Consider the following 26,575-nt stretch of genomic DNA (forward strand, 5'->3'; position numbering starts at 1 on the left):
ACAATGTAATGCCTGTTGCAGCCAAACAAGCTTCCCACAGCCACCCCAAGTATGCCCTCTGTGATTAAAATGCTACAACAAGCCTGGCTGTTGGTTTGGCCACTGCCTTTCCGCTGAGACCACCAGCAAGAAAGCAAATGGGTTTTGGTACATTGCTATGAACAGCACAGGCAAAATAGAGGAAGAAAAAAAACCCAGACTGCAGCCTATCCTTGAAAGTTATGCAAGAAGAGAGGTACATGATGAGCTTTTCCCACAGCAAAGTTTCCAGCTACGATTGCAAAACCTCAGCAATCACTCAGAGACTCTTTCATGAGGTCTCCTAGGGTCACTATTCACCTCAAAAATCAGCAGAAAGGTGGCACAGCAAGGATTCTACTGTATTGCTACAACTGGTTGGCAGAATTGTCTGGGGAAAGCCAGAATGTTGCAGCCATCACTCCCAGAACTGTCTGAATTTACAGATTGGTAAGCCATTAGGATCCATTTTGTTAGATTGAAGAAGATATCCTCTGGTAACTGTAGCCTTGTAAAGGCCATGTGTCTTGTCTAGACTAGTCACCTTGTTTCTATCTACAGAGAGATAAACACTTTCAGAGGATCTTTCAGTCATATTAACACAGCAATCTATTCCAGAAGAATTCTCTCTCTTAGGGCACCCCTCTCTTTCCATTGAGTTTGTCAACTTAGATTAAGGGACTACACTTTTCATACGTAATGTCATGTGAGACAAGTCCCTCTCCTCAGTGAAGATTTGTTATCGAGTTCCTTTTACCATGTAGACCTTTTCCTCAATCTTATCACCTTGTCATTTAATATTACTTTCATACAGATTGCTTTTGTAGGCTCTAATATATCAAGACTAGTTTCTAACAGCCATTTAGCAACCTGAAATGAAATTATTTTAAGAACTCTTGAGATGAATTGCTTTACAGTCTTTATGACATTCATTCAAGGTTCATAATCTTTGTTGCCTCTTGCAATAATTTAAGAGACAAACCACTGCTGGGAACAGTATGTGTCCCTCCAACCCCACCAGCCAACAAAAATTTGCAGAGTTCAAGAGAAATCTCAGAGAATGGAAGAGGAAAAAAAACTCACAAAGAGCAATCACTACAGATATTGAGATTTATTGCTGATTTTCCCTTTCTGCAAAGCTGTCAAACTGCTGCAGTTCCAGAAGGGGATTATCTCCAGAAGCCCCTTGGCCTCAGTCCCTGTGCCAGTTCAGACGACGTGACCAGAGACCTGTGTGTGGCAGCTTGCTGCTTACAGAACAGTTGGAGACAAAATCCGTCCTTCCGGATCCTGAATTTATGGCAGGATCTGGGCTCTGACATTGCTTGGTATGACCTGCTGTCAGCTTCCAACAAAAAAAACTGGGGGCATCCAGTGTGGAATGTTGCTTTTCCTGAGTTTAGTTCCCTGTGCAAGAAGCTGCCACTGAGAGGTTCTCACACAGAGCCATCAGCATGAGACAGTGCATTTTTTTCCTTTACCACATCAATCTGATATAGTTTGTCTTGTGCTTTGAGGCAAAGGCTCCTTATCATCTTGCCAACTATGCAGCCTCCTTACCAGCACTATTAATAGCATAGCTTTTCTTTCTTAATGAAAAAACAATAGATCTCTTTCCTCATGTTTGGTTGCACTTCTTCATTCCTGCTGCCGCAATTTTTTTCATCATAGTGTCTCTAGGCTGCAAGTCAGCTCTTTTCCAGCTGGTGAAATCTGGTTCCTCTTTATGTGCCTGTCCTTTCAGTGTAAACAAGCAATGCTTCTCCAACTCCACTGATTACAAGGCTGTAAACAAAGTAAACCACAAATTTAGCATCAGGCAAGTCCCTCTACTTGATACAACAAAGGTATTGTTTTACCTAAACACATTTCAACCTAGAGACAGTAACCCAGGTGATTTTTTTCACTTGTCTTGCTAAGAAAATGCTGAAACCCAAAATGTCTTATTAACTGATCGCATCAGAAACAACCTTTCCTATATTTTAGTGCTGATGGTATTCAGTGAAAATGCATAGACAGAAATCTAAATAGAGAAGGTTGCCCCTAGTTACAAGAATAGCTCCACACTAGCAAGAATAGGAAAGGAAGGCAAGGGAGTTTGAACCTCATTAGTTTAATGATTCTCTCTTTCTGTTTGTGTTCTGTCCTGAAAATTTGCCACTTTATAATGTCAGGGGAGATGTAAAGCCTAGGTTTTGGGGACTAAGGAAATTTGGGAAAAACACTTTTGCTCTGGTGTGATCCCATTGGCACAGTGAGACCAGCAGAAATGCTTGTGTTTGCCTCTCTCTGTGCAGAACACGGTGAAAGAACCTGCACCATCCAAAATGGCACACATGTCCAAGCGCTTCCTGTGCTGCTCACAGCGTAGTGGAGGCAATAACACCTCCCTCCAAGACTCAGGCTAGAAGCAGGATGAATGGTTTTACAAAAACCTTCACTGAAATATACTATCAACCCACTCAATCCATTCAATAGTTAATAATCCCCAAATATCCTCTCTCTGCTATTTATCATAGCTGACAAGAATATGGTAGGATGCCGACTCTTCCCCCCTTTTATAACAGTGCAAAGCTAAGTGTACTGACCTTTCATCTTGGCCTCATGGCTTAATTAGCTTATGAAACAGAAAAGCTCCTTAATGAACTTTATAAACAAAACAAACTCCTGTTAAGTTCATTTGTAAGAGGGCTTTTTTTTTTCCTTGGGAAGATAAAAAAAAGGCATGTAAAGCTGAAGGCTCTTTGGTCTAATAGTATTACATTCACTTAAATCGTAGCTTTAGTGAGCTGTTTTAAAAAACACATAATTGCCCTTGTTCCTGAGAGGGAAAAAATATTGTATAACAACAGCACAGTATCTTACAATTACACAGTAAACAGCCCTGGAAAGTAGGTGCTACAGACAGTCTGTAGACAGTCCACTGGGGAGACTACCTTTGGTGTGGAATTACCAGCAAGGAGCAAAGGGCTGAGAGGGCTGCAAGTTTTTCGAAAAGATCTAAACCACCTGAGTCTGGTTGGCTGCGACCACTAACAACCTCCGAGTGCTTTCCTTTGGAGAGGGTTAACCCCACTGTCTTGCCTGGATTTCATCTCCAGTTATAAACATACACTCTGCATTAATTTCTTTGGAAACTAAGGTTGGATAATGTATTCTTTATCCTGAAGAAAAAAAAACCCAAACCAAAACACTTCCTGTAGAAGACCTAAAATCAACAGAGACTTAGAAATTTTTTTTCCTCATTTCCACAGAGTAATTTTCCAAATTTTTAACAGAGACTTTAAAAAACCAACCTAACTTTGACATACCATCCTAAAAATTAGACTGGCAATTCTGTACAAAAGATAGTAAACTGCTCAGCCCCACTCTGTAAAAAGATGCCTGCATCTAAACTGTTCTTTAATATCATACATCCTACATAAGAGAAGAAGAATCCAGATTACTAGGCCACTAGAAACCATTGTTATATCTTCAAGATAAAGCAGAGCAAAAACCACGGCTAAATGCCAACCCTTGATTTACCTTCAATTTACCATCTGGCAAATCCTTCAGCTTCTGTTTATAGTGGGGTGACAGCTAACTGCATTTGCCTGTCATTCAAAAATTAACATATGATATTGTCCATGACAACACTGAACCAACACTAAAATCCTCAGTGATTAATGATCTCATGAGTGTTTTGCAGCTGCTATCATCTAACAAACTATTCCCAAAGTTTTGCTGATAAACCAGGACACTGCCGATGCACAAGCAATATGAGAATTCAAATTAAAAAAATAAATAAAAGAAATGGTTTTCTGTTTGAATTATGACAATCAAAGTGTAACAGGGCTAAAGCAAAGTTTCTCTTAAACATACAGAAGTGTCATCATTTATATAACTTGAAGTACATACAGGGCATGTGGTATGTGTGCAACTATATGGGTCTACATGCTCACATTAACAAAGGTACACATTATTTTTTAGTATACGTATCAGTGAATACATATATTTAATCCAAGCCTACCTCTAGCACGCACATGATAGACCTGCACAAACACATGTAAAACATGGTGAAGAGCAGCAAGTTAATGGCCTAGACTAGGAGTGTTGTGGGTACATTGATAGTAGTTTAGTCTCTTACACACAGATCACGTGTATTCCTAGCACTAAAAAAACCACACAACTTATTTCAGCACTCGAGATTACATGTGCCTAAAATACACACAGGAATGCATATTCACACACAGGTAAATGGGGCTGGTTTGCACCGAGATTCTTCTTTCTGTAACAATTTTATCACACCTGAAAAAAGAATATGCTAATTCCACTCAGTGCAGAGCTTAGTCTTTAGGATGGCAATCAAACTGTAAGGTACAAAAAGGAAGACTAAAGCTTTTCAAAAGTAAGCAGATTTTTATTTCCATTCACAAAGCCATCCTCATGCCTAATCCCAAACTGAGATGTTATTTGCACGGCAGAAGCACCGAGGAGCATCAGCCATGGTCTGTGATTCCCTTTCACTGTGTGCTATACAAACACAGATCAAAAACACTGCCTTTGACCAAAGCAGTTTGCACCACAATCCTTTATATTACTACCTAAAAAAATTCAGGTTAGGTGATTCATAACGTGTGGCCACACATTTCAAAATCCAGATACAGCTTTGGAAAAAGTTTATCATCATTACCTTCTACTGTTTTCATTTTATGCATTCACAGTACACAGTGTGTTAGGGAAACTTTAATGCACCCTTTTGGTTAAAACGATGTCAGCAAACCTCGGCTCCAGTGTTTTATTTCCAATTCTGCCACTAAATTGTAGCATGACTTTGATGGGTCATTTATTTGCCTATTGCATCTATTTGCCTAGCGGTAAAACATGCTGAGTGAATTGTGGCAAGGCTTAACATCCAAAATGTCCATGTTCTCCCACAGAGGCAGAAGAAACACTCTTCTATTACTGTACTGCATCCATCACTGCACACCTGGTTCTCCTTACATGCAAAATAATACTGGCAGCAATAGAATTTGACATTTAAAAGTATTTCCACACAAAGCACTGCATGGAAATTCATTTTTACTGTTAAGAAAAAAGCTCGTGTAGGCACTTACCAAGAAATTGTTAGTACATTGGCGGTCATGGCAAAGAAGAATGGTGATAAGCTAGTAGTGATAACCTGTTAAATTGAAAAAAAAAAACCAAAAACCAAAAAATCACTTTGTGAACTTGTACTATCAAAAATGAAAACTAGAATACTTTTGCTGAAATTTAATTTCTGTGTATGCAGTCATATTTTTTCCTTTTATTTTTTCTTTTGTTTTCTTAAACAGTAGACGCAGTACCTAAAAGAGAGAGTCAATGTGCAGGAGAAAGCAAATGGGTCTAGGATAAAGAGCGAGGCATCTTGCCCAACCTTCTTCCCAGTGTAAGTAGAGAGACCACATACAGGCACCTCCTTTCCCCCTCAGCCAGTGGGAGGCAGGTCAGAAAGAGCAGAAAAGGACCCAGCAGACAGGGACACAAGAGCTGCACAGCTAGCTTAGGGCAGGAACCTGATTGTGGGGTATTGCTGAGAAAATGCAGGCAAAACGTGCTGCAAAACATCAGGCTGGGAAACCAGTGGAGAAAACAGTATGATGGTCACACATCACAGTTCAATTCTGACTCCTAAAGAACCTAGGACACAGCAGAAGGAGGGCAGGGAACCAGAGCAGGGTTCCATCCCACCTGGCCTGGCCTAGAAGCTTGCTGGCTTTGTTGCTCTGTTGCCAACAACAGACTGGGGAGAGCAGTCAGATCCCATGTTTGGAAAGCCTTGCATTTCTGAGGAGAATGAGAGCTTAAAATGTGTTTATGGGTGTATTAAAAAAAAAAAAAATTATCAGGGTATAGGGTAAAGAAAAAACCCACAACTTCGGTAGGTTTATATCACAAATCTCTCATTACCACAAGGTGTCCTGGACAGAGAAGCTGTAAAGAAATGATTTTATACTTTCCTAGTACTGATCCCAGAAACAGCTAGATCTTGACATACAGATCCCTGCCTCAGCAGCTATAGAGCTACCACATCTGCAGCCTGCGTGCAGTTTTGGACATTTTGTTGCCAGATGGATAATGTAAAATGGAAAGAGTTCAAAGAACAGTGACAGAGTCATTAGATGGGGGGATTGATTTTCAGTCAACAGTTAGGATAAGCAATGCCTGTGGGAAAGGAAGACTTGGTAGTGGTTTACAAATACTTGGAAAACACAAGTACTGAGGAATGAAAGGAACTATTTGGGATAATACAAAATTGCCCAAGGAAAAAGATGAAATTAAGAAACAAAACATTTAAACAATTATCAGCTAAGATTTCCTAATCGTTGTTTGCCTAGTTGACTCCCAGGGGAGACAGTAGAAACTTCATTCCATAATCTATTACTTATTAAAACACTACTATGTGTGCATTAGGGAAGCAAACACCATTTCATAGTGGATTCTGTGCACCAGAGCTTGGAATAACAGTGTATCAGTCAATACCTACTACATTTGTTACAGCCACATTTTTAAAAGTCAGGTTCTGAATCTGCCTGGAATATAATCAGTGCAGGATCACAAGCAGCAGCGGCAGATGAAGAAGAGGTGGTTGTATGTCACTTCTCCAGCCCCACTCTAAGAGTTAGCTGGAGAGGGGACAATAATCTAAAGCTAGCAGTAAGACCATGCAACGGCAGTATGCGCCACTCAGGAGCGATGGTGCCCAATGGGGACTACACAATGAATACCTCCTCTGGCCTATTTGGGGATGTTTCCTACTTTAGGAAGAGTCAGGCATATAGATGGCTTTTCTCCTTCCTAGACATTACCATAAATCACACCCTGATTGTTCTCCATTTGCCTATAGATCAGGCACCTGACAAAGGAAATGAAGCAGGAGATGGACTTGATCCAGGCAGGATACCACAAGACTGCAGACCCACTCCATTCCTGCACAAACGCAAAATTGCTGGTATCAATACAATCACAGACATACCTCCTGATACTAATTTCATCTGACTTAAGTATTTTCACACTGCCAACTGCAGTAGTGTATAACACGGGCAATGATGTAAAGCTTAAAGCCAACAGAAAAAGCGAGCCCCTATTCCAAGGGAAAATCAGAGATGTGTATCAGCTCTACTCCTACACTCTTTTATGTACACATACAAGCAAACATACAACTAAATATATGTACCAAAAAGAGACTGACAAAGAACAAGTCATAAACATAGAATTATTCTTCAAAACTCAAGCAGATCATATTGCCACTGTGCACATGCATAGTCATTTGCAGCCAGAGAGAGCTGACACCTACTCAAAACAGTAGAATTTAACCATTCAGAAGCTGAATCTTTCCTGTACTTTACCTAAATACAGCTCTGAGGCTAGATATCCATCAGTTCAAATGCAGCGCTCTAAAATATATTCACATCTTGTTATAGCAGGCTGGATTCTCTCCTTACACACAGTGCAGCAGATGTATTGACTTACAAGGAACTATTTCTCATTTACATGAGTGTGAATGCTTGTAGAATTAACTGTACTGAGTTTATTTTAGGTTAACGCTAATTCATTACATAAAAATATACAATACTAATTACTGAGCATGTAAACAGAAATGAACAAAGTATGGCAGCTGTGGTATCTACAGAGCATTCTTTTCTTTAAGCTCTTCTCCCAAAAGAAACTGAAGAGCTGTACTTGAGAAGTGGCACAACTTAAAGTTGTGTCACCCACTCCCTTGTAGTGCCTTGTTTATTAGAAACTTGAGAATCGAGGCCAACAGCAGAGAAACAGTCATTTAAGAACCCTCTGAACACAGGCCTTATCAGAAACAATACACCATTCTACTGTGATCATCCCAAACCTCTGCAAAAATGAAGGCTGTAGCCTCTTGGACTATTACAGCTGAACACTGCTGTATTTTTTAAAAATTATGTAAGAGTGTCTCAGTGCCAAAGACAGACAAAATGTGGGTTGGAAGCGTGTGTAAGAAAAAAAAAAAACAAACCACAAAACAAACCAAAAGGAAAACACATTGCTAAAATGTCCACCTTTGATTGTTTACCTGAAAGAGGAATATATTTAAAAATGAAAAACAAGTCTTCAGAGAAGCTAACTATATAATTTGTTCCAGGAGAAAAATCTAAAATCTAGGGACGTAGTACAGAAGGTAATTTTCTTTTAAGTACATTTCAGCATCTTCTGAAGTGTTTTAAGTGCACATTTAGTTTGAAAAAAACCCCACCTACATTGATGTTCTGAATGGTCTTTAAAAAAAAAACCCAAATCACAACAAGCTAAGTGCAGTAATCTCTCTTTCTTCACTTTAAAGGTCACAGTCGTCCTCCTAGGCATTTAGATGCCTTAGGAAAAGGAATGAGTTTGCAAGACAAAAGAAAGCAAGTTAAAGGGCAAACTAAAGTTAATGATTTCCAAATATATTTTGATGCTGAATCTTTAAAATTAAGAGGTGGAAAGGAAAATTTTATTCAGCTATAATACACCCTTTTTGAACAAAGGTCCTGAAGATTTTGACACACAGTCACTATTCTATCAAATTATACAGACTGGATGGTTGAACACCGACTATTTTAGAAACAGGAGCAGCTCCATAGACTCTGTTTATTTATTTGCTTAAAGGAACTGTGAGCAGGCAGTATTACAAAAGCTACTTTAAAAACATCCATATCCTGAAAGTTTCTCCCAAAATTCTGACACAGCTTTCCACGATTAGGAAAAAAATCCAAGTGGAGCATCACTTCACAAAACATTTCCATGTGAGCTGAATTTTATCCTGAGAAATCATTTCAAATCCTTCCTCACACCAAAAAAAAAAGTTAAAAAGGTTAAAACATTATTTCCTAAAATAAATCTAAGTTTAGTGTGTCATTCCATTGTATTTTGGAAACAAGACCCATTTAAAGGAACACTTTATTAACACCTATTCTTCTTGATTTCAACTATTTCTGTAGTTTTGATCACTGTGTTATTTACAAGTAATTTTAAAAATTATCAAAACTCTTGGCATTTCAAACTGTGTTTGTTATCTCAATCAAACCAGTTCTAGTTCTTTACACGGTGTATCAGCATATCCTTATGATGGATACTTACCTAGGAAGAGGTCTGTGCATAAGAGGAGAGTGGGCTGATCTCCTCCACACAAAAAACTGGGCCTGAATAGTCAGGTAATAACACAGGGACTGAACAAGAACCAGGAGAAAAAAACAGAGGGAGACTCAGCCAGTTAAAAGGTATCAAACTTCTTCATTGGAGGACATTCCAAAATTCAGGTCCCCATCCCCACAGAAAAGGGTGAAAACTTCAGGGATCAACATCATTCTGGGAACCAAAGACAGGCCTGGATGCCATAAAACATCCCATACACTGTTTACATTGTCATTTACATTTAACAAGCTGTTCTCAAGAACAACACAGTGCTCAACTTCAGGATCCAAAGAGAAGAAGGGAGTTAATTCCAGAGCTCCAGAGTTTGCCACTTATCAGGCTGAATTACTGGCTACTAGAAAAACAACAGCACCATTGAAGATCTGGGTAACAGACTCAGATCCATAAAGCACGAATATCTTAATGTGTGGAAGAATTTGTTGTAGAGTAGGGACAAATCCAGCATTCAAAATCACCTTTGCACAGGAAAAAAGTAGGTATAGGAAAGAATATGCTCTAATGCATCTGGTTTTTGTAAATCTGCTTTAGTGACTCACGAGTGGAGGGATGCACTATTACTACTATCTTTAAAGAGTTCCCAAGAAACTTGGATAGACAGACCCCCGCACAACTCATGGCATGAATGATCTCCTTTCTCCTAATCACATCATGGTCAGACAAGAAAAAGGATTCAGAAGTGACAGTAACATTTGTTTCATAAATGTTGTTTAAAAAAAATGGGGGAAAATGGAACTTATGTTAGATTTAGAAATTAATTTAGTTTTATACATTACAAAATAAAAAAAATACAGGCTGTTTGGAAAATTTCTTGCTGAAGGATCTTAAGAAAAGGCAAGATCACTATTGAGCCAACTTCCCTATTAGATCTTTTTCTTGAATACATAACTATCAGAAAACTCTGGTAAGTCTGATGGCATTCTAAGGGTTCCTGGTCCTTGGCAAAGCAGGAACTTGCATCCAGGGAGATACAGGAATGTGGAACTCTGTATTCTTCTCTGCCTTGCCTTCCCCATTGACCAGCTGTGGTTATACCACAGCTACTAGAGTGGCAAATCTTGACCAGTTAAAACCAGCCAGCACTGGGCTAGATGCATGTGTCATTCTTGACAAAATTATCATTGATCCCTTTCATCCCTGATTTTACAATTACTTTAGAAAAAGATTTTCAAGCTGCAGAAGCTGGCTGTAGCTTCTGAATATCTAGCATTTCTGAACTGTTCAAGAACATATTGTTTATACAGCCAAGAACACAGATGAGGACATTTTCAAATTTCAGATTCTGATTTAATCTTCCTATCTGAAATAGAAAGATATGGAGGGGATTTAGTCCTGACATGACCATGATTTGTTAATATTACAACCATACTTGTACAGACCACATAAAAAGTATGTTGCCTCTGAAACTTTTAAACTGTTAAAAAGTTAAATGTCATAGTTCTCACTGTAAGGGAACACAGAATACTTTACAAAAGTTTTCCTTAATTTGTGCGCACAGAGCCAATCCTTGTAACCTCACTTCCCTGAACTGCCAAAACCTCTGTCCTTACAAAAACGCGTATTTTTTCCAAAGACAGTGTTTTGAAACAGCTCATCAAGTACACTCACTGTTCAAAACTGTTCTATTTACCATCAGATCGTCTTCTCAAAACATCAGGAAAAAGCTTCTGATGTACGTAACCTTTGTTTTCATTCTACTGTTGGAATTAAAGCAATATCAAGCTTTTTATAGACATAATATTCGTTTTGTCCCTCTTCTGCGTGGTTTAACCAGCTGCTAAGATAATCATCTAAAATCACCAGGGAAATGGATCACTGTAAGTGACACTGCAAACAGCTACACCAAGATAATCCAGTACTAACAAAAAGGTAAAAATTACAGCAGGTAAACATCAGTAAAAACACGTAATCTTTTGTTTCTTGAAGGAGAGCCACTGAAATAATTTCCCAGATTTCAGAGTTACATCTCTTTTGTACATATGTTTACTTCAGAGTAAACATATGTACATATGTGCACACAAAATGTTATGTCAGATATGGAAGTATAGCAAAAACAAACCAAAAATCTTCAGAATAGAAAAAAAAGGAATAGCTAATATTTTAATGCCATCTTCCGTATTCATTAATTCACATGAATTTTCTAAGCTATTAATACCATTCCTCTGTTTGCACACATTTTTCATCTCAGCTTGCCTACAAGCCATCTCTATCTAGCTCTCCTTGGCTTTGTTATATCCAAATTTAAGGCAACCAAACATCGCCAGATGGGTAAATTCTCTGCACCCTAGCAAGAATACTTTCATTCACAGACATTCAGTAGCTACAGAAACAGATGAAGGCATTGAACTGGGACAGCCAAATACATGAAAAAACACTGAGGGACCGAGATTTCCCTTCTCCAAACCCTGACTGAAGTGGTCCAGTATGTACTGACAAATCTTTTTGAAATAAACCAGACTTGAGAAGAGATCTTCATAGAGCAGGTGGTGATTGTGAGGTTTCAAACTGCAGAAAGTCAGCAGTGAACAAGGAGAGGCACCAATAAGACCACCAGTAAGCTCACTGATTGTGGAAGGCTGGTACCATCACTGGAAACCTGCCATCATCAGTTGGCAGCAAAAACCCCTCCTAAAGACGACAGACATTGTACACATCCTCCCTCATAAGAAAGACAGGATGGGACTAGAACTAATGTCAAGTACAGCAGGATTGCTTGTAAATAGCATAGGGGAAAAAATACAAACAAACTGTGTAGAAAAAAAGTAATATTTTTTCCCCATGATCATCAATCAAAATAAAGCACCATTAACAGCTACAGATGCTGTGAACAGATCTCCTCCATCCTGAGCAGAATTAAGTATCTGAATGAATGCTGCATGCAGAACCAGACTAAAATCAAAGTAGTATTAGCTGTTCAACTTCAGATCAGCTTTGGGGATGACCTACCCAGAAATAAAAACCTCCTTGGAAGCTTTCAAGTATATTGCCTATTGCAATGACAAGGCTTTCTGTGCAATCATTTCTAGAAGCTCAAAGGCTTTTTGCAAACAATTTTTACAATGCCAAAGGCCAATATCTGGTTAAAAAAGAGATACAGCAAATGCAGGCAAAATTCCTCTGACCAACTCTCCTGTAAAGCCTCCTTCCTCTAGCTATTGATTTAGTTGTATTAATCAATACAATGAAACAAACTGAGAGTTTTCAACTTTGCTCTGGGGTCTGCTGTTACCAGTTGAAAAGCAAGACAATATATTCTGCTTAACCTACAGGCCTCAGGTGATAATACAGCCCCTGAAGGAGCACTACTAATTAATGCACTGACAAGGATGGATCTTAAGCAGATACACATCTTTTTCCAAGGAAAGGTAATGAAGTTTTAGCCTTGAACCACCAAAATAATGGTTCTTCCCAAAGGAAACAGCAATGCCATGACCCTACCTGAAAAGCTGAGCAGCCCAAACAAGGGAAAGAAACAATCCAAAGTAAAATACATTGAAGGAGGGGGAAAAGCAAACCAGGCTTCCTTCTCAATTCTCCCTATTAGTTTAAAGCTAACTTGAGCATGTCTGCTGCGTACCCTCACAGCCTGACCAAAGTGCAGACATGCCCTAAGGGTTTTCATTCTCTGACAGACTTAACTGGAGACCGTCAGTCTATGAAATCAGGGGACACTGCAATGAGTTTGTGCATTACAGCACACTCAGGTGCACATCGCTCATAGGCGGACTCTGCACAGCTCTCCTGAAGGAAGAAAACCCTTTAACCCTTCTGACACACGGGCTGTTCCCTAAAGGATAATCTGGTGCTGCTGGCACCATGGCAACAGTGGCACCATGACAACGGTGACAGTCAGTAACTTCATGATCCACAGAGCTTTGATCCAGCCACATAGAAGTTTTTCCAGCTGCTGTAAATTTCTTTGAGAACCTTTATTTCTTATTTGCCTAAATGCCTGCACTCATCTCCATCTTCCCTAAAGTCTCTTTTTTCTCAAATGAGTTTTTGGTCACTCTCTTCTGCCCTTTCCTTATATTTTCTTCTTCTTTTTTTTTTTTTCTTGAGCATTATTACAACAATAATGGTAAATTCCAGGGGTTAAGAACACAATCAATTCCATGTATTATGACTCAAAAGTAGCCAATGTTTAAACATGCCTTAGCAGTCAAATGCCTAATGATAATGACAAAGCTTAATTAATCTATCTGGTTTTCATAACAATTAACTTCTGACAAATCTTAAAATCCCCTACATATTTTAAAGGTTTTTTTTTTCACTTTACCAATACCTAAAACAATAATCTCTGTATTGCAAAGGAGTATTTCTATATATCAGCTTTTCAACTGCTATAATAAAAGTAGAGTTCTTAATTATCCCTAGTGTGCATTTAGAGGGCAGATAATCCTCTGCATTTCTATGGCTAGATACTCATATGTAGATGCAGTATTCAAAGAATTTTGTATCCATCCTCTACTTTCTATCTCATTTATGACGATTTGGTTTTGGTGCTGTTTTCTGTAAGCTCTTTTCATTTCCAGGATTTGATGACCAACACAACCATGATGCTGATTCTGCAAGTCCAAGATTCTGCAAGTCCAAGATTGGAGCAACAGGTGGTTGTATCAGCTTCCTTAAAGTCATCCAGCATTCTGTCTTACCAGATTAGTACAATTAACTGTGTATGACTAATGAACAATACTTTCAGATTAATATTCTATAGTAACTAGTTTTTAGCCCCAGCATTCTGTGAATACCAAAAGAACTGCTGAACTACTGTGTAACTTCATAATTTTTTAATTCCTCATAAGATGAAAATGGCCAAGCTATTGTTCTTGTACTGTATGCATCTCATTAGCAATTTGGCTGCTGGAGAAAATGAGCCATTAGGGAAGCTGTGGTTAGTAGGTCATTCTGGAACCCAGCTGTGTGCCCAGCCCCATTCCACAATTCAGAAAGGGCTCAGAAAAACTCATGTCTCTTGCCCCTGAATCACTTCTAGAGAATCCTCTGCCTTCACCTCTTTAAGATATGTGGCACTTGTCTTACAGCTCTCAGCCATAAAAAGATTTCATGTATAGCTCACAGACAGCTCTTCTAATTTGTGGCAATACCTTCATTTTCTTGGCTCTGCCAAGAAACCTTACATGAGCCACCACAAAGATATGGCAATTATTTTATGTTGCAGAAACAACTTACGATGTTAAAGTAAAGTAAGTAAAGAAGGATATGTGTGTTACTGAGTGTAATTGATAGGATCTGTGTAAGAACATTCTCCTCTTAGGAGAAGCAGGATATCATGATCATATTTACAATGATCAGACAGGAACAAGGCAAGGCAAGACAAGACTCCTCCTTTTCAGAAAGGCCTACATCTATCAATGTATAAACATGTATCTATCATTCATGTATAAACATATACTACATATATACAATTGAAATATATAAATGTACATCACAGATGAGAGAAGACCGAACTATTACAAGCACATTACAATTCATTTTGCTTTCCTCAAAAAAAGTGAGACTTTTAAAGAAAATGAAAACTCTTTGCTCCTTGTAAAATACCACATTGGGTTGAAAATTATGGTAGCTATTTCTTTTTGAATATCAAGAAGCCACTACACCCCATCTTCAGTCAAACATAAAGATCAGACTTTCTGTCAAAGCCAAAGTCAAAACAAGAAGCATTTGCCCTCTGCTCTTGGAGATAATGGCCAAAACATACATTTCCCCTTCCTGTAACTAGAGGTAGCTGGAGAAGTGCCACCAATCTTCAGCCTATAGAGTGGTTGTAGCACAGAACTCAATTTTAACAGTACCTCTGCTTATATTTAAATATTTCTCTTAAATGTCACAATCTGTAAATCCAGATACTATTATTACTCTCAGTTACAGTTCTGTACTAAGAGGATAAAGGGAAAACCCTGTGTAATTCTTGTAGGTTCTCCCCCAAGCATGCTTTGCTGATATGGATACACTATAAACCGTGATTCAAACAGGTGTGTGTACATGCACCAGACTAAGAGGATCTGTTTAGGTCAGTTCTGAAAATGAGAGGCACAATCCATGCTGAAGCTTTGTCAAGCAAGGACAACAGAAGTTATTTAACGAGGGACATGAGAAGGCTTCTTTAGGCCAAATAAATTTGATTTTCTTTGATACCACCAAGAACCTTTTTTCCTATTCTTGCTATTACCGGATTGACTGTTAATGTACGTATATATGACCAAAAGCTGAAACATATTTGTATTTCCAGGTTACACCAAACTTAAGACCCAACACCTCCTGTTTCGTGTAAATGCTTCCTGCATTATAATGCTTAACTGTACTTTTCCTGTAGCTTTTCAGCCTGTCAAGGAGTCTCTTTCCCTTACATGCTGCCTCATTACTGCAAAGGCCTTAAACTGCTCCTGACATTAGGTCTCTCCCCTGAAACTTCTGAGCTCAGAAGCTGACAGGGTAATGTGATTCATCATCTTGTTCTTATGCTATGAATTATTAAATATTTGTCTAATGGAGTAAGCATTGCAACAGCAACAACAACAGCTATGAAGTGTCCTATCTACCAGGACTGCAGACACCAACTGGATGGGATTGAGGGTTTGTTTTGTCAAGTATTGGTTGATGGCAGAGAATTCAGGAGAATTTATGATCTTCCTTAATGCATCAAGTCTTCAGTCAATGTGCACAGCAGAGGAAAGGAGGTTATTTGCATCTCGATCTTAGTTGATGCAGAACTTCCAACCCATGGCATGCAGTTCATTAATCTTTCCACTACTGTCTTAGAAACATTTCCATATAATGTCTGCTTCTGCTGAAATTACTAGCAACTCAGTCACTGGAACCTTTTGAACCTGTAAAAAATATACATCTCTCTTTACCTTTACTCAGTCTCAGTATTATCATCTGTTTGATGCCTTAAATTTTACTGGTCAGTAATATCATACACTGTGTTAAACAATTACTTTTTCTATCTGATTTCAAAAGCACTGATTTTCAGTTTTGGGGAGCAGTCAGCTGTACTAACCCTCTGCTGCTGTAAAATACCACAATAAAATACACTTCATCTTATGTTAAGCTAAGAAAGAGCTAGCCTTTTGGCAAGTTACTCTTCATCTAATGAGATCATGAAATAGAAATTACCATAAAGAGACAGAGACTGATAACCCAGATAAGAAGACCATGCTTTTCATTGTCACACGTAAGCAGTTGTGGTGGGTTGACCTTGGCTGGATGCCAAGTGTCCACCCAGCTGCTCTATCACTCCCCTTCCCAGTGGGACAGGGGAGAGAGTAAGGTGGAAAAAAACCCCAACTCGTGGGTTGGGATAAGGCAGTTTATTTAAAGCAAAAAGTAAAGCGAAGCTTGCGCGTGCAGAAGCGAAAGATACCAGGGTTTATCCTTTACTTACCAGTTGTGCACTCTGAAGTCATTACACAACTGACTCAAATGACCCAGATGGGGACTAGCTCAGGACTAATCTGCTGTAAAGGGGTGCTGGGTAGGATGCTGCACACATTCTCAGAGATTGCTCTTTCCATGCAAGATTGCCCAAAGGTCTCAGGCTGAACACTGCAGATTGAGGCCACTGTCAGTTCAAGACCTGTGCGGTTTTTGTGTGCATCTTCAAACCTTTTCCTGCCTCCAGTATCACTGCTATAAGAGAACAGATCCTACACATGCTGCTTTACTTATGCATGGAAAGCCCAAACGTTGCTCAAAGGGTTCAAGGAGATTGTGAGAACCAATGAGGTTGCCTAGCTTAAGGGGACTGTTTTAGTTAAAAGCAATAAAAATGCAGTTTTCCATTGTTAAAATCAATAGAAACACCTGAAGTGCTTACGTTCCTTGTCAGCATTATCAGATGTAAAACATTTTTCTGCCATGACTTAACTCAGGACTCTGTGGAGGATATCAGTAGTATCAAAATAGCATAGGAAACTTTGGGATGTGTAATCAAGTTTTTTTTTTAAAAAAATCTGTTAGCAAAAATAGCAAGTTTCCATCAACCTCTCTCCCTCATGACACTTACAGTTTTGGTATTTCTGTGCATGTATAAAGTCCATTTCCTATTGTATTTCCCATCTCACGACTCCTTTGGGAAAGCCTACTTCATAAACAAACAATTCCCAGATCAGATAACTAAATCTCCCTACTGACCCCTTTCCATATAACCCAACAATAACAGAGACGCAGTCTCTGTATTGACATTCTTTGGTGTGTTTATGCTGTTTTAGTAATGATGTAATGGAAAGTAAGTGACATGCTATTATTATTATTATTACGCTAAGGACTGCAAGGAAGAATTGGTATTCTTTAAGGTTTGATTTTTCCATTCAAAAACAAAAGTCTATCCAGGGCTTTCCAACCATTCACTATTACGAAAGGTCAAAATATTCCATCAGAAACATTAAAAAATATGATACTTGAAAAAAGTTTTTTCAAAACATTTACACAGCCGATCGATTTTGAGTAATGCGTTTTATGAGCAATGTCACAAGGTTATACACTTAGCCTTGTGAGCCTCAGCAGTTCCTGCATGTCCCACACATGGGAAGACAGCAACAGAAGTGACTATAGCTGACCATAGTCTTGGCCTCCCATTCCCTCATAAAGGGTGGGGAAGCCTCTGCAAGGCAGACCCATTCCCTTCTGGCTCCTTAGAACAACCATCCACAGTAACACACATGGAAAAAGCTGGCCTCTGCCCTCTTCCTGTCCATGCCAGCCATGTATAGGTCAAGCACAACTCACATCTCCTGAGATTGTCTGAAGCCTATGTGATTTCCCTGAGCACCACATATTTGAGGAACAGGACATATGCCATTTAGTCTGAGTTCCCCAGAGCCCTATGGTTGTTTGCTGACTTTTGTTGAAAGTCAAAATCTAATCCTTAAACAGGTGTACATAGTTAGACTGAGAAATTAATGCACTTGAGATCCAGCAGGGATCGGGTCCAAGGTGGGGAAGAAGGGAAAGACACCGAGCCCCATTTCAGAGAGCAGCAGTTCGTAAACATGAGAAGTTTCTGAAGGAAGCCACGTGAAGTGTGACACCAAGTGCCTATGAGAGAGGTCAACGATTACCCTCAAGAGCTGTGAGACAGTCTGGAGACATTTCACCCACGAAGGTGAATCAACAAGGCAGCTAGCAATACAGATCCGGAAAAGAACAGGGAACCAGCAAAGGAGAAGAACGTGGCTGTTCTTGTTCATTTTAAGAAGCCCAAGCTCAGCTAGCTTTGAAACCTTCTACATTAGTATGTTACATAGTGTGCAGTTTTCCCATGTAATTTTGGCATTTACATCAGTGCATTAGCAGCGGAAATTATTTCCAAAACAGTTCTCATTCTCTTTGTCACACTTATGATTCATCTACCAACCTCGGCTCTCCATATACAAGTAACTCCAGGAGACCAAATAAAAACTTGGGAGACTAGGAATCTATTATGCAGAGGAAGCAATGAACCTCCCTCCTCTGCAATTCAAAATTCTTTTAGATTTGACAAAATTTAGTTTTAAATTGTAATTTTCTACTGTCAAGCATATACAGTTTGTCAGTAGTAGGAGTGAAAAAGTACCTTCCAAAGACATACTCCAAGCTAGTACTTCTGCTGTTAGCTTTATGTTCAAGAAAATGACAATACCAAATGTACACTTCAAATGGATATCATAATGGATAAAAGGAAACAAACTAATTCAGACCATCTCTTAGGGCTCAATATATCAATTAATGTCTGCTAAGACTGGATTGATTATATCGAGCACAGATGAAAATCTGTGTGCTGCAATAACTTTATGTACTTATTTGTGTGACTTATTTGTTATGCCCAAAAGCTGTGTAGCTAGTGTTTTCAATGGATACACAACTGCAGCCCCATACACCGCCTCTTAAAATACTGAAGTTTTCCATTACCTGGAGATTCAAAATCTCCAACAAGTCTCAGCTGTTCTTATAAGACGGCTTTCTTAAACTGCATTAGTGCCCCAGGGAGCCTGTGTCACTTAGCTTAGTGGTCATGTAGCACACAAAGGAGTTGTTATGGAGACTGATGTCTTTCTAACAATTATATGGTGTAATTAGTGTTGGCTGCTACAACATAACTATCAAGCTGTCTCCATGGAAACTACCCAAACCCCTGTATTTTTTAAGGTTTCAGCAACTGGTCTTTTTTATAGATCCTTCATATGCAGTGAAGTGCACACTGATTGCCTTATCTGCTTGTCAAGCTCAGCTGAGAAACACATTTTCTTTTCCAAGGTATTTGCACAGTCCCCATCGTGACTCACAGGAATCAATTTGTGTATGAAGAATAATGTACATATTTCATACAGTGAGGACCAATCACAAAGCAATAAGGATTGTTACCATTTTCAATTACCTTTATGCATATATGTGTGCATATACACGCGCACATTACAGTGCACAACATGTGTAGCTGGAAGCAGCTCTCTTCTGCTCTTATGAACCCCTTCCTGGCATCCTTGAAAGCTTTAGGGTCACAGAAACTCCTTCTCAGATTAGAGACACACTTCTAACCATGCTGGTGCCACAGAGTTCCTACCAGTAGAGTCCAAATGGGTCTAGCACACAATTTTCCCTCTCTCCTGGGGCCTTGGTTTGCAGCTGCACAGTTTCTCCAGGTTGGGTGAGGAGAGATCTTGAGAGAGTCTTGCATACAGGGCAGGATCTTTGCCGAATGAAACCACACTGTGTTTACGGAATTTCAGTGGGAGTTTATGACATTTTTGCATAAAGCTTTATGAGGTCCTAGCCAAGAAAGCAATGTGATTTTCAGCCAAGAATCTCACTGTCACTGTTGCCTGAGCCCAGTAGCATGCGAAGAAGACACTTTTTCTGTCTACAATATAACCACGTGGGCAAGTGCCAGAAAACCAAACACATTCTTGTTCTGGTTACAATATACATATAAAATTTTTGAACAGACTTTTTAAACACAGAATCCTGATGCACTAGGGCAGCGAAGAACAAGGAGATCCATTTGCTTCACAAAGTATCCATGGTAGGACTCTTGAGCACCACTTATTTCCTGCAAGTAAATAGCCCTCAACAGAAGTAAGGAACTGACATTCTGGACTAGAATATTTTCTAGCACTTGCATGCGAAGTAGCAGTGAGAGAGGAATTAAGAGAAATACAAATAGAGCCACATGCTTTAGCAGAGGCTTTAAGACTGCAAAAATATGGAAAAGAAAGCATGAATTAATTTCTCTTGGTTGGTTTGCACCTGGGATTAAAGCAGATAAAATGTGAACAGTCTGTGAAAAGGTGCAGTGAGCACAAACAGCCTAGGAGCCTCAGAAGACCTGCAGTAGTGGCTTCTCCACTTCACGAGAAGCAGGAAAAAGAGAATTTCTGCTTCAATAAAAATCCTCAGTACTTTTAGAATCATTAAGATTGGATATTATCCTTTTTGTTTGCACTGACATGAAGAGGGATCTAGCATATCCATTTTCTTCAAGGCACCATGGGGACCAAAGAAGCAGACACACAGACACAAAATATAAAATCCAAGACACCAGGAGTCATTCTGAATAGCAGAAGGGATTCTGAATAGCCGTTATATATTTTGGGGGAAGACTAAAACTGCTGGGGTATAAGTATAGTGGGCTACAGTTAGGTACACAGGACCCATAGATGAGATACGCTTTCAGACACTCCTGCAAAATTGCTTTTGCAACGTCTGGCAGCCAGCATTAAACACAGGATGACCTGGGGCAAACACGTCTAAAGTTAACAAACAAGGAACCAAAGCAGCTGCCAGGGGATAGTTTTATGTATTAGGGAGCCTCCAACATGTTCCGATAAACTACAGATTACATAACAGTGCCTGGGATGGTCATATAGAAAAGAGTTGCATACTCTTGATCTGATTAATCTGAATTTTCTTCCAAATAATGCATAAGAAAACCAGTGTAAAGCTCAATGCAACTTGATTTCAGTTATTCAATTTTGTTTCTTCAGATGAGGAAGAAAGAGAGAATCCCAAATCCACTGATTTTCTCATTTGTTCTTCCTCTTTTTAACAAGTTGCCTCAATAGATTCCTACTGAGAACAAGCTGAATTCCCTACTATAAGTTTATTAGGATTATATTAAACATGATATACCAATATGAATTTATAAGTAACCAGTATCTCGCTGAATTTTTCCATTCTATTTATTATTTAAATTATTTCTGCTACTTAACTTTTAGAGGCCCTAACAGGCTTCATCACCAGATATAGATTGGCAGACTTAATCAAAACAAACTCACTGACAGCACTGTTAGAGCTCATTAGTGTTCTCACCAGATGCTTCTGTCTGTGTATATGAGCATCTCCAGTTTTTCTTTCCAGTGCATGACCCATGATACCAGCACTGCTCTCAAATTAAAACAAGAAATCTAAGTACAGCTTCAAATCCTTGCTCTTCTGGGGATTAAATCTGTGCAAGGCTATGACAAAGCATTTAATATTTCTTGGACCTCCTAAAAGTTTTTTTTTTTTTTGTTATACAGATCACTTCAGTGATTCTTTTTGGCATTTCTCACGAATTCATACAGATATGACTAACACACACACAGTTTGCTCTCACAGAAAAAGTGCAGAAAGCATTTGTCACTATAAATACCACACTGGACTACATACACAGATGAAATCTGTGCTTCGTCTGTTTCTGCACAAAGCAATGCTCTGACATGAAAGCTGTCAGAAATCATTACAGGAAAGAATTTAAAAACCTCATACATTGATTAAGTTGCCTCAGCCAAAGTAAGTATCATAAAAACGAGTTACGACCCAGCTCCAATTTATAAGTGAATGAAAAATTAGAGGGGAGGAGGCCAAATATGTGGGCTTCACAAAGAATGTCTCCTTGAATGTGCAAAGCAGGCCTGATCAGATCTCATGGTTAGTTCATTGGAAATGAAGCGGTGGCAACGATCTCAGCCCCAGCTCATCAGTCAGATAGGTACAAAGCATCCACATGGAAAACAGATTTTCCGATTCTCTGCACCTCCCTAGAGGCCTGTGCTGCTGTCTGAGGACTACAGCATTCTCCTTTCTTGGCTCATTTGCAAGATAAACATATTCTGGCCTCTAGTGCTGCTCCTTTCCAACTGCTGGTGAAAACTCCAGTCAGTCTGAGAGATTAAGAGGATGATCTAGGGCACTACTCAATCCAAGAAAAATGCTCATGTGGGAAGGCAAAGCTGTTGTCGTGACCAGAGGTGTTCTTTTTTTTTCACTGAATACCATTCTGCAAGTCCAGACTCAAATACTTTCTACCTTTATTCTTCACCCACATTAATTTTATTTCTTTTTTTTGGTTGTTTTTTTTTTTCACAGGAGCCACACACTTTGATTTAAACAGATTTTTATAGTGCTAGTTAAATACTGCTTTTCCGCACTTATGATCATTTAAGATGTGATTGACACAACTCTCATACCCGTGCAGTGCAGAGTTGGATTAGTACATAGTTCTAACACTTTCAGACACCTGCAGGAAGCAGCATTAATGATCATACAGATAGGACTCTTCTTAACTACCCCATATGTAAATTTATAGTTCCTTATAGATAGAAGGTTCCTTGGGAGAATTTTGTAGGAGCTGAGAGATCAGCCTCAACCCTTCAGGCAAGCTCCAGTTCAGCTCTTGCTTTCTGCCTATCTGTGTCTGTCTCTGGAGCGTCTTCTGATCCCTTCTAAAACTGATGTACAGTGTTTCTGAATTTTTCAAGCATTCACTGACTTCTAATCCCAAATCAGCTGCATTTCAGTACTTGTAGCAGCAGTTCCTTCATGCTCCTCAGGCATCCCCAGATAGATATGGCAGAACCTTACAGAAAGCTTTAAAACAGTAGTGAAAGACATAGGGAAACTGCTAGTTTTGATAAAATTATTAGTGCTACAGACAAATCTCATGTCTTCATTACTTCTTCCCCTCTTTAAACTCAAGACAAAACATATTTTGAACACTCAGTTAGAAGCTACAACAAAAGGAAAAGGATTAATGTGCTATGTTACAAAAACCTTCCTAAACAAGATAATTAAACCATGCATGTTAAAAAGTACGCACTTTTAAGGTTGAAAAACAGATTATATCCTCATAGTGACATAGGGACAAATTTTTAGTTCCTATAAAGGCACATAATTTCATTGACAACAGTGGCTAGAACAAACTTTGTCTAGCTTATGTCTAGAGTTAGCCAAACCCCCACAAATCTAGAAACCCTTGAACTCTGGGAAAGCTTTGATCCAGTCCAGACTTTGTGGCTCTGATCCACTTCAGCTGGGAAGGACCCAAATCTGCTTAAAATATATTTCACAACACATCTTTGCCTGCAGTTTTTTCAGATAGGTCATAAATACCACATGTAGAACCATTTACCCTCATTCACACACAACACCCACACCCACTAGCAGAGGTAGCTATTCCCATCTCCAACTCAGAATGTTAAAAAAAAAAAAAAAAGACTCATGAGCAAGTTTTAGATCAGTTGACTTGCTACCAAGAAGAGAGAAGAAAGCTAAAGTACTGAAATCTGCACAGTCAGAATGTTTGGAAGAAATTCAAACTGGTGAGACTTGTACAGTGTGGAACAGCTTGCAAAGCACAAAGCAAGCCATATCACTCCCTTCTTGTTATCCTCAGAAAAACCAGACTCATTTGACTACAGTTTCTAAACAAGCATATTATGCAAGTCTACTTTTTTTTTTTGTAAGGCAACAGCTTCATTTCACTGTAGTAGGAAAGTTGTGATCACAAACCGCATAGGAAGGTTGTGGTTTTCAGATGACCTAGCTGAGAGTGATGAAACTAAGTAAAATCTAACCAGAGAAAAGGAGTCTGACAAGCTCTTCTGACTGCATTCATCACCAATAATTTAACAAATCAGCTGTTAATAACTTAAATCAAGTACAGCCAGACCCCAAATCCTCAGATCATAGGATAATTCCAGCAGGAATGGACCTCAGGAGGTCAGACTGGGTTGCTCTGGGCTTTATCCAGCTGGGTCTTGAAAACCTTCAAAGACGGAAACTGCACAGCCTTCCTGGGCAACTTCTGCCCTTACCTGATTTGTCCTTGGGGTGAAATAATTTTTCCTTATACCCAGTCTGAACCCCTATTTTTATCTTACACACAGACCCCTAAGCACCACTGTGAATAGTCTGGATCTGTCTTCTTGATAATTTCTCCATAGCTACTGGGTGGCTGCTATTTGTTAGGTGCTCCCAGAGTTGTCCCTCTTCCAGGATGAACAAGCCTGGTCCAGCAGCAACTCCCCTAAAGGCAAGTGCTCCAGTCCCCTGGCTTTCTTGGCAGCTCTTTGCTAAAGTCACTCCATTTATCAATGTCTCTTCTATACTGAGGTGCCTAAAACAAGGCTCCCTATTCCATACGTGGTCTAACAAGTGCTGAGTAGAGGGGCATGATCACTTCCATGAATTTACTGTCTATGCTACTCTAAGTAGAACCCAGGATCCTTCTGGCCTTCTTAGCTGCCAGGGCACACTGCTGGATCTTGTCCAGCTTGCTGTCTACCAAAATCCCCAAGTCCTTTTCCATAGAGCTGCTTACCAGCTGTGCAGTCCCAGGCTGTATTATTGCCAGGTGCTCTTCCTTCCCAAGTGCAGGGCTTCACATCTGTACCTGAGGAATTTTCTAAGATTTCTGTTAGCCCATTCCACTAGCCTGTCCAGATCCCTCTGGATGGCAACCTTGTCCTCCAGCACTATTGACTGGTCCTTCTAATTTAGTGTCCACTGCAAACCTGAGTGCACTCTATCACCTCTGATTCTTCAATAAAGATCCTAAACAGGAAGGGTCCCAGGAAGACCACTGCACCACTCCGGTTGTCGCAAGCCTCCAGTTACAGTAGGAATCATTAACCTTCACCTTCTGAACCTGATCATCATTTTTTTTTTATCCATCTGGTTGTCTGTCCATCCAGACTGTAACAATCTAATTTAGATAAAAGAATATTGTGGGACATACTGTCAAAAGCCTTGTTAATGTTAAGGCAAATGACACCCACAGCTCTCCCTGCTTCAAAATCAATGGAAATTCTGGTACTGAACTTCAGGGAACTAGTTTTAACTCTTGGTTCAGGTAAGGCACGCTGCAAACTGTAACAGCTGGTGCACCCACTTCAGAAGGAGTATTCTTCTCTAAAACACCTTTGGAAAGTATAGATTGCTTTGGAAAGCACTATGCTCAGTTTATACACAGTATTTCATCTCAGCTAATGATCTTGGTGTATTATGCACTTGATATTTGTTGTCTCAACTCTACATGCAGGTTGCACAGACAGGCCCTAGGAGTGTCAAGTAGGAATAGCAAGGGAAACTAGAGAGATGCAGAAATTCCTCAGTTCTCCTGGGAGAAGCCTAGATCCACTGTGTTTCTGTGAGGGTCTCTTACCTTTGCAAGGAAACTCCAGGCTGCATATTGCCCTGAGGTTGTGCTGCTTTTTAGCTTTGCTGTGTGCAACATCAGAAAGAATCCCAACAGTCCACTGCAAGGGATAGGGAAAGCTTGTTAATAAAGTCTTTTAATTTCAACTAAACAACCTTTTACAGGCACCTTGGTTTTCAGAACTGCAGTATTAATCCCATTTGGGTAAAGAAAGCTGGTGGACAAGGAGCTTACATTATGTCCGGTACATCTTGGGTTTTGTTCAGTCAGTGACTAGAATCTGAGTAAAGTAAGTCTGACGCTCTTATGGCTGGTCTCTAATGCACTTGCATAATCAGAAAAGTAGAGATTATTGGAAACATGAGGTGAAATATTAACTTCAGGCATTGAAATGGCCCTGAATAACAGCAATGCTAATTTCAACAGGAACCACACATGTTTGGCAACTAACTCACTTCAACCTCCACAGAGTCTTGAACTGAAAAAATATCCAGTGGAAAGTTTCTGCCTGAAGCTTTCAAGCTGTTTAAATCTCATGAAACCTAAATTCCAATTAGGTAGTCAAATACATCTCTACTGTATAACAAATAGATGACTCAGTAGTGCTGGGAACAGGATGCTCCAAAGTTTTCTGCTGACAATTAGGAGAATTTTGATTCTCAAGTCATATCGGACAGCAATTCCCAATGCTCATGTAGCCAAGAGTACTCTAAAGGAAACTGTTCCACATTTCACTAGACTTTACAGAGCTTATAAGCCTTGGTTCTGGAGTTTGTTTCACTTCTGACTTATGTACAACCCACTGGTTGTGAACCAGTGAAATAGTGCAAACCAGCAAGCAGGGAATAGAAAAAGGACTTCAGAATATGTAAGGCAAAAATTACTGTGAGGCGTAAGAGATTACAAAGTACTGTGGGAAGCTGCATGGGAAAGGAGATAGGAACAATACAGCAT

At 39.4% G+C, this 26,575-nt stretch overlaps 1 protein-coding gene across 4 annotated transcripts in view; it reads right to left on the bottom strand.

Annotated features, from left to right (window-relative positions):
- Nucleotides 1–1,114: 1,114 nt before the first annotated feature.
- TMEM241 (transmembrane protein 241) overlaps nt 1,115–26,575 on the bottom strand; it is a 55,352-nt gene continuing 29,891 nt past the window's right edge. For 2 of the 4 annotated variants that reach the window (XM_027638753.1, XM_027638750.1), the window contains exons 13-16: nt 25,628–25,721; nt 9,136–9,224; nt 5,115–5,179; nt 1,115–1,803 (exon numbers count right to left, since the gene is read on the bottom strand). In XM_027638753.1, the coding sequence (XP_027494554.1) occupies nt 5,140–5,179; nt 9,136–9,224; nt 25,628–25,721 (223 nt within the window). In that variant the 3' untranslated portion in view covers nt 1,115–1,803; nt 5,115–5,139. Of the gene's footprint in view, nt 1,804–2,606; nt 4,170–5,114; nt 5,180–9,135; nt 9,225–25,627; nt 25,722–26,575 lie in introns of all 4 variants that reach the window. The other 2 variants (XR_003526901.1, XM_027638751.1) reach the window with 2 other exon arrangements.

The sequence above is a fragment of the Corapipo altera genome, unplaced genomic scaffold (genome assembly GCF_003945725.1).
Source record: "Corapipo altera isolate COAL_440 unplaced genomic scaffold, ASM394572v1 49, whole genome shotgun sequence".
Lineage (NCBI taxonomy): Eukaryota > Metazoa > Chordata > Aves > Passeriformes > Pipridae > Corapipo > Corapipo altera.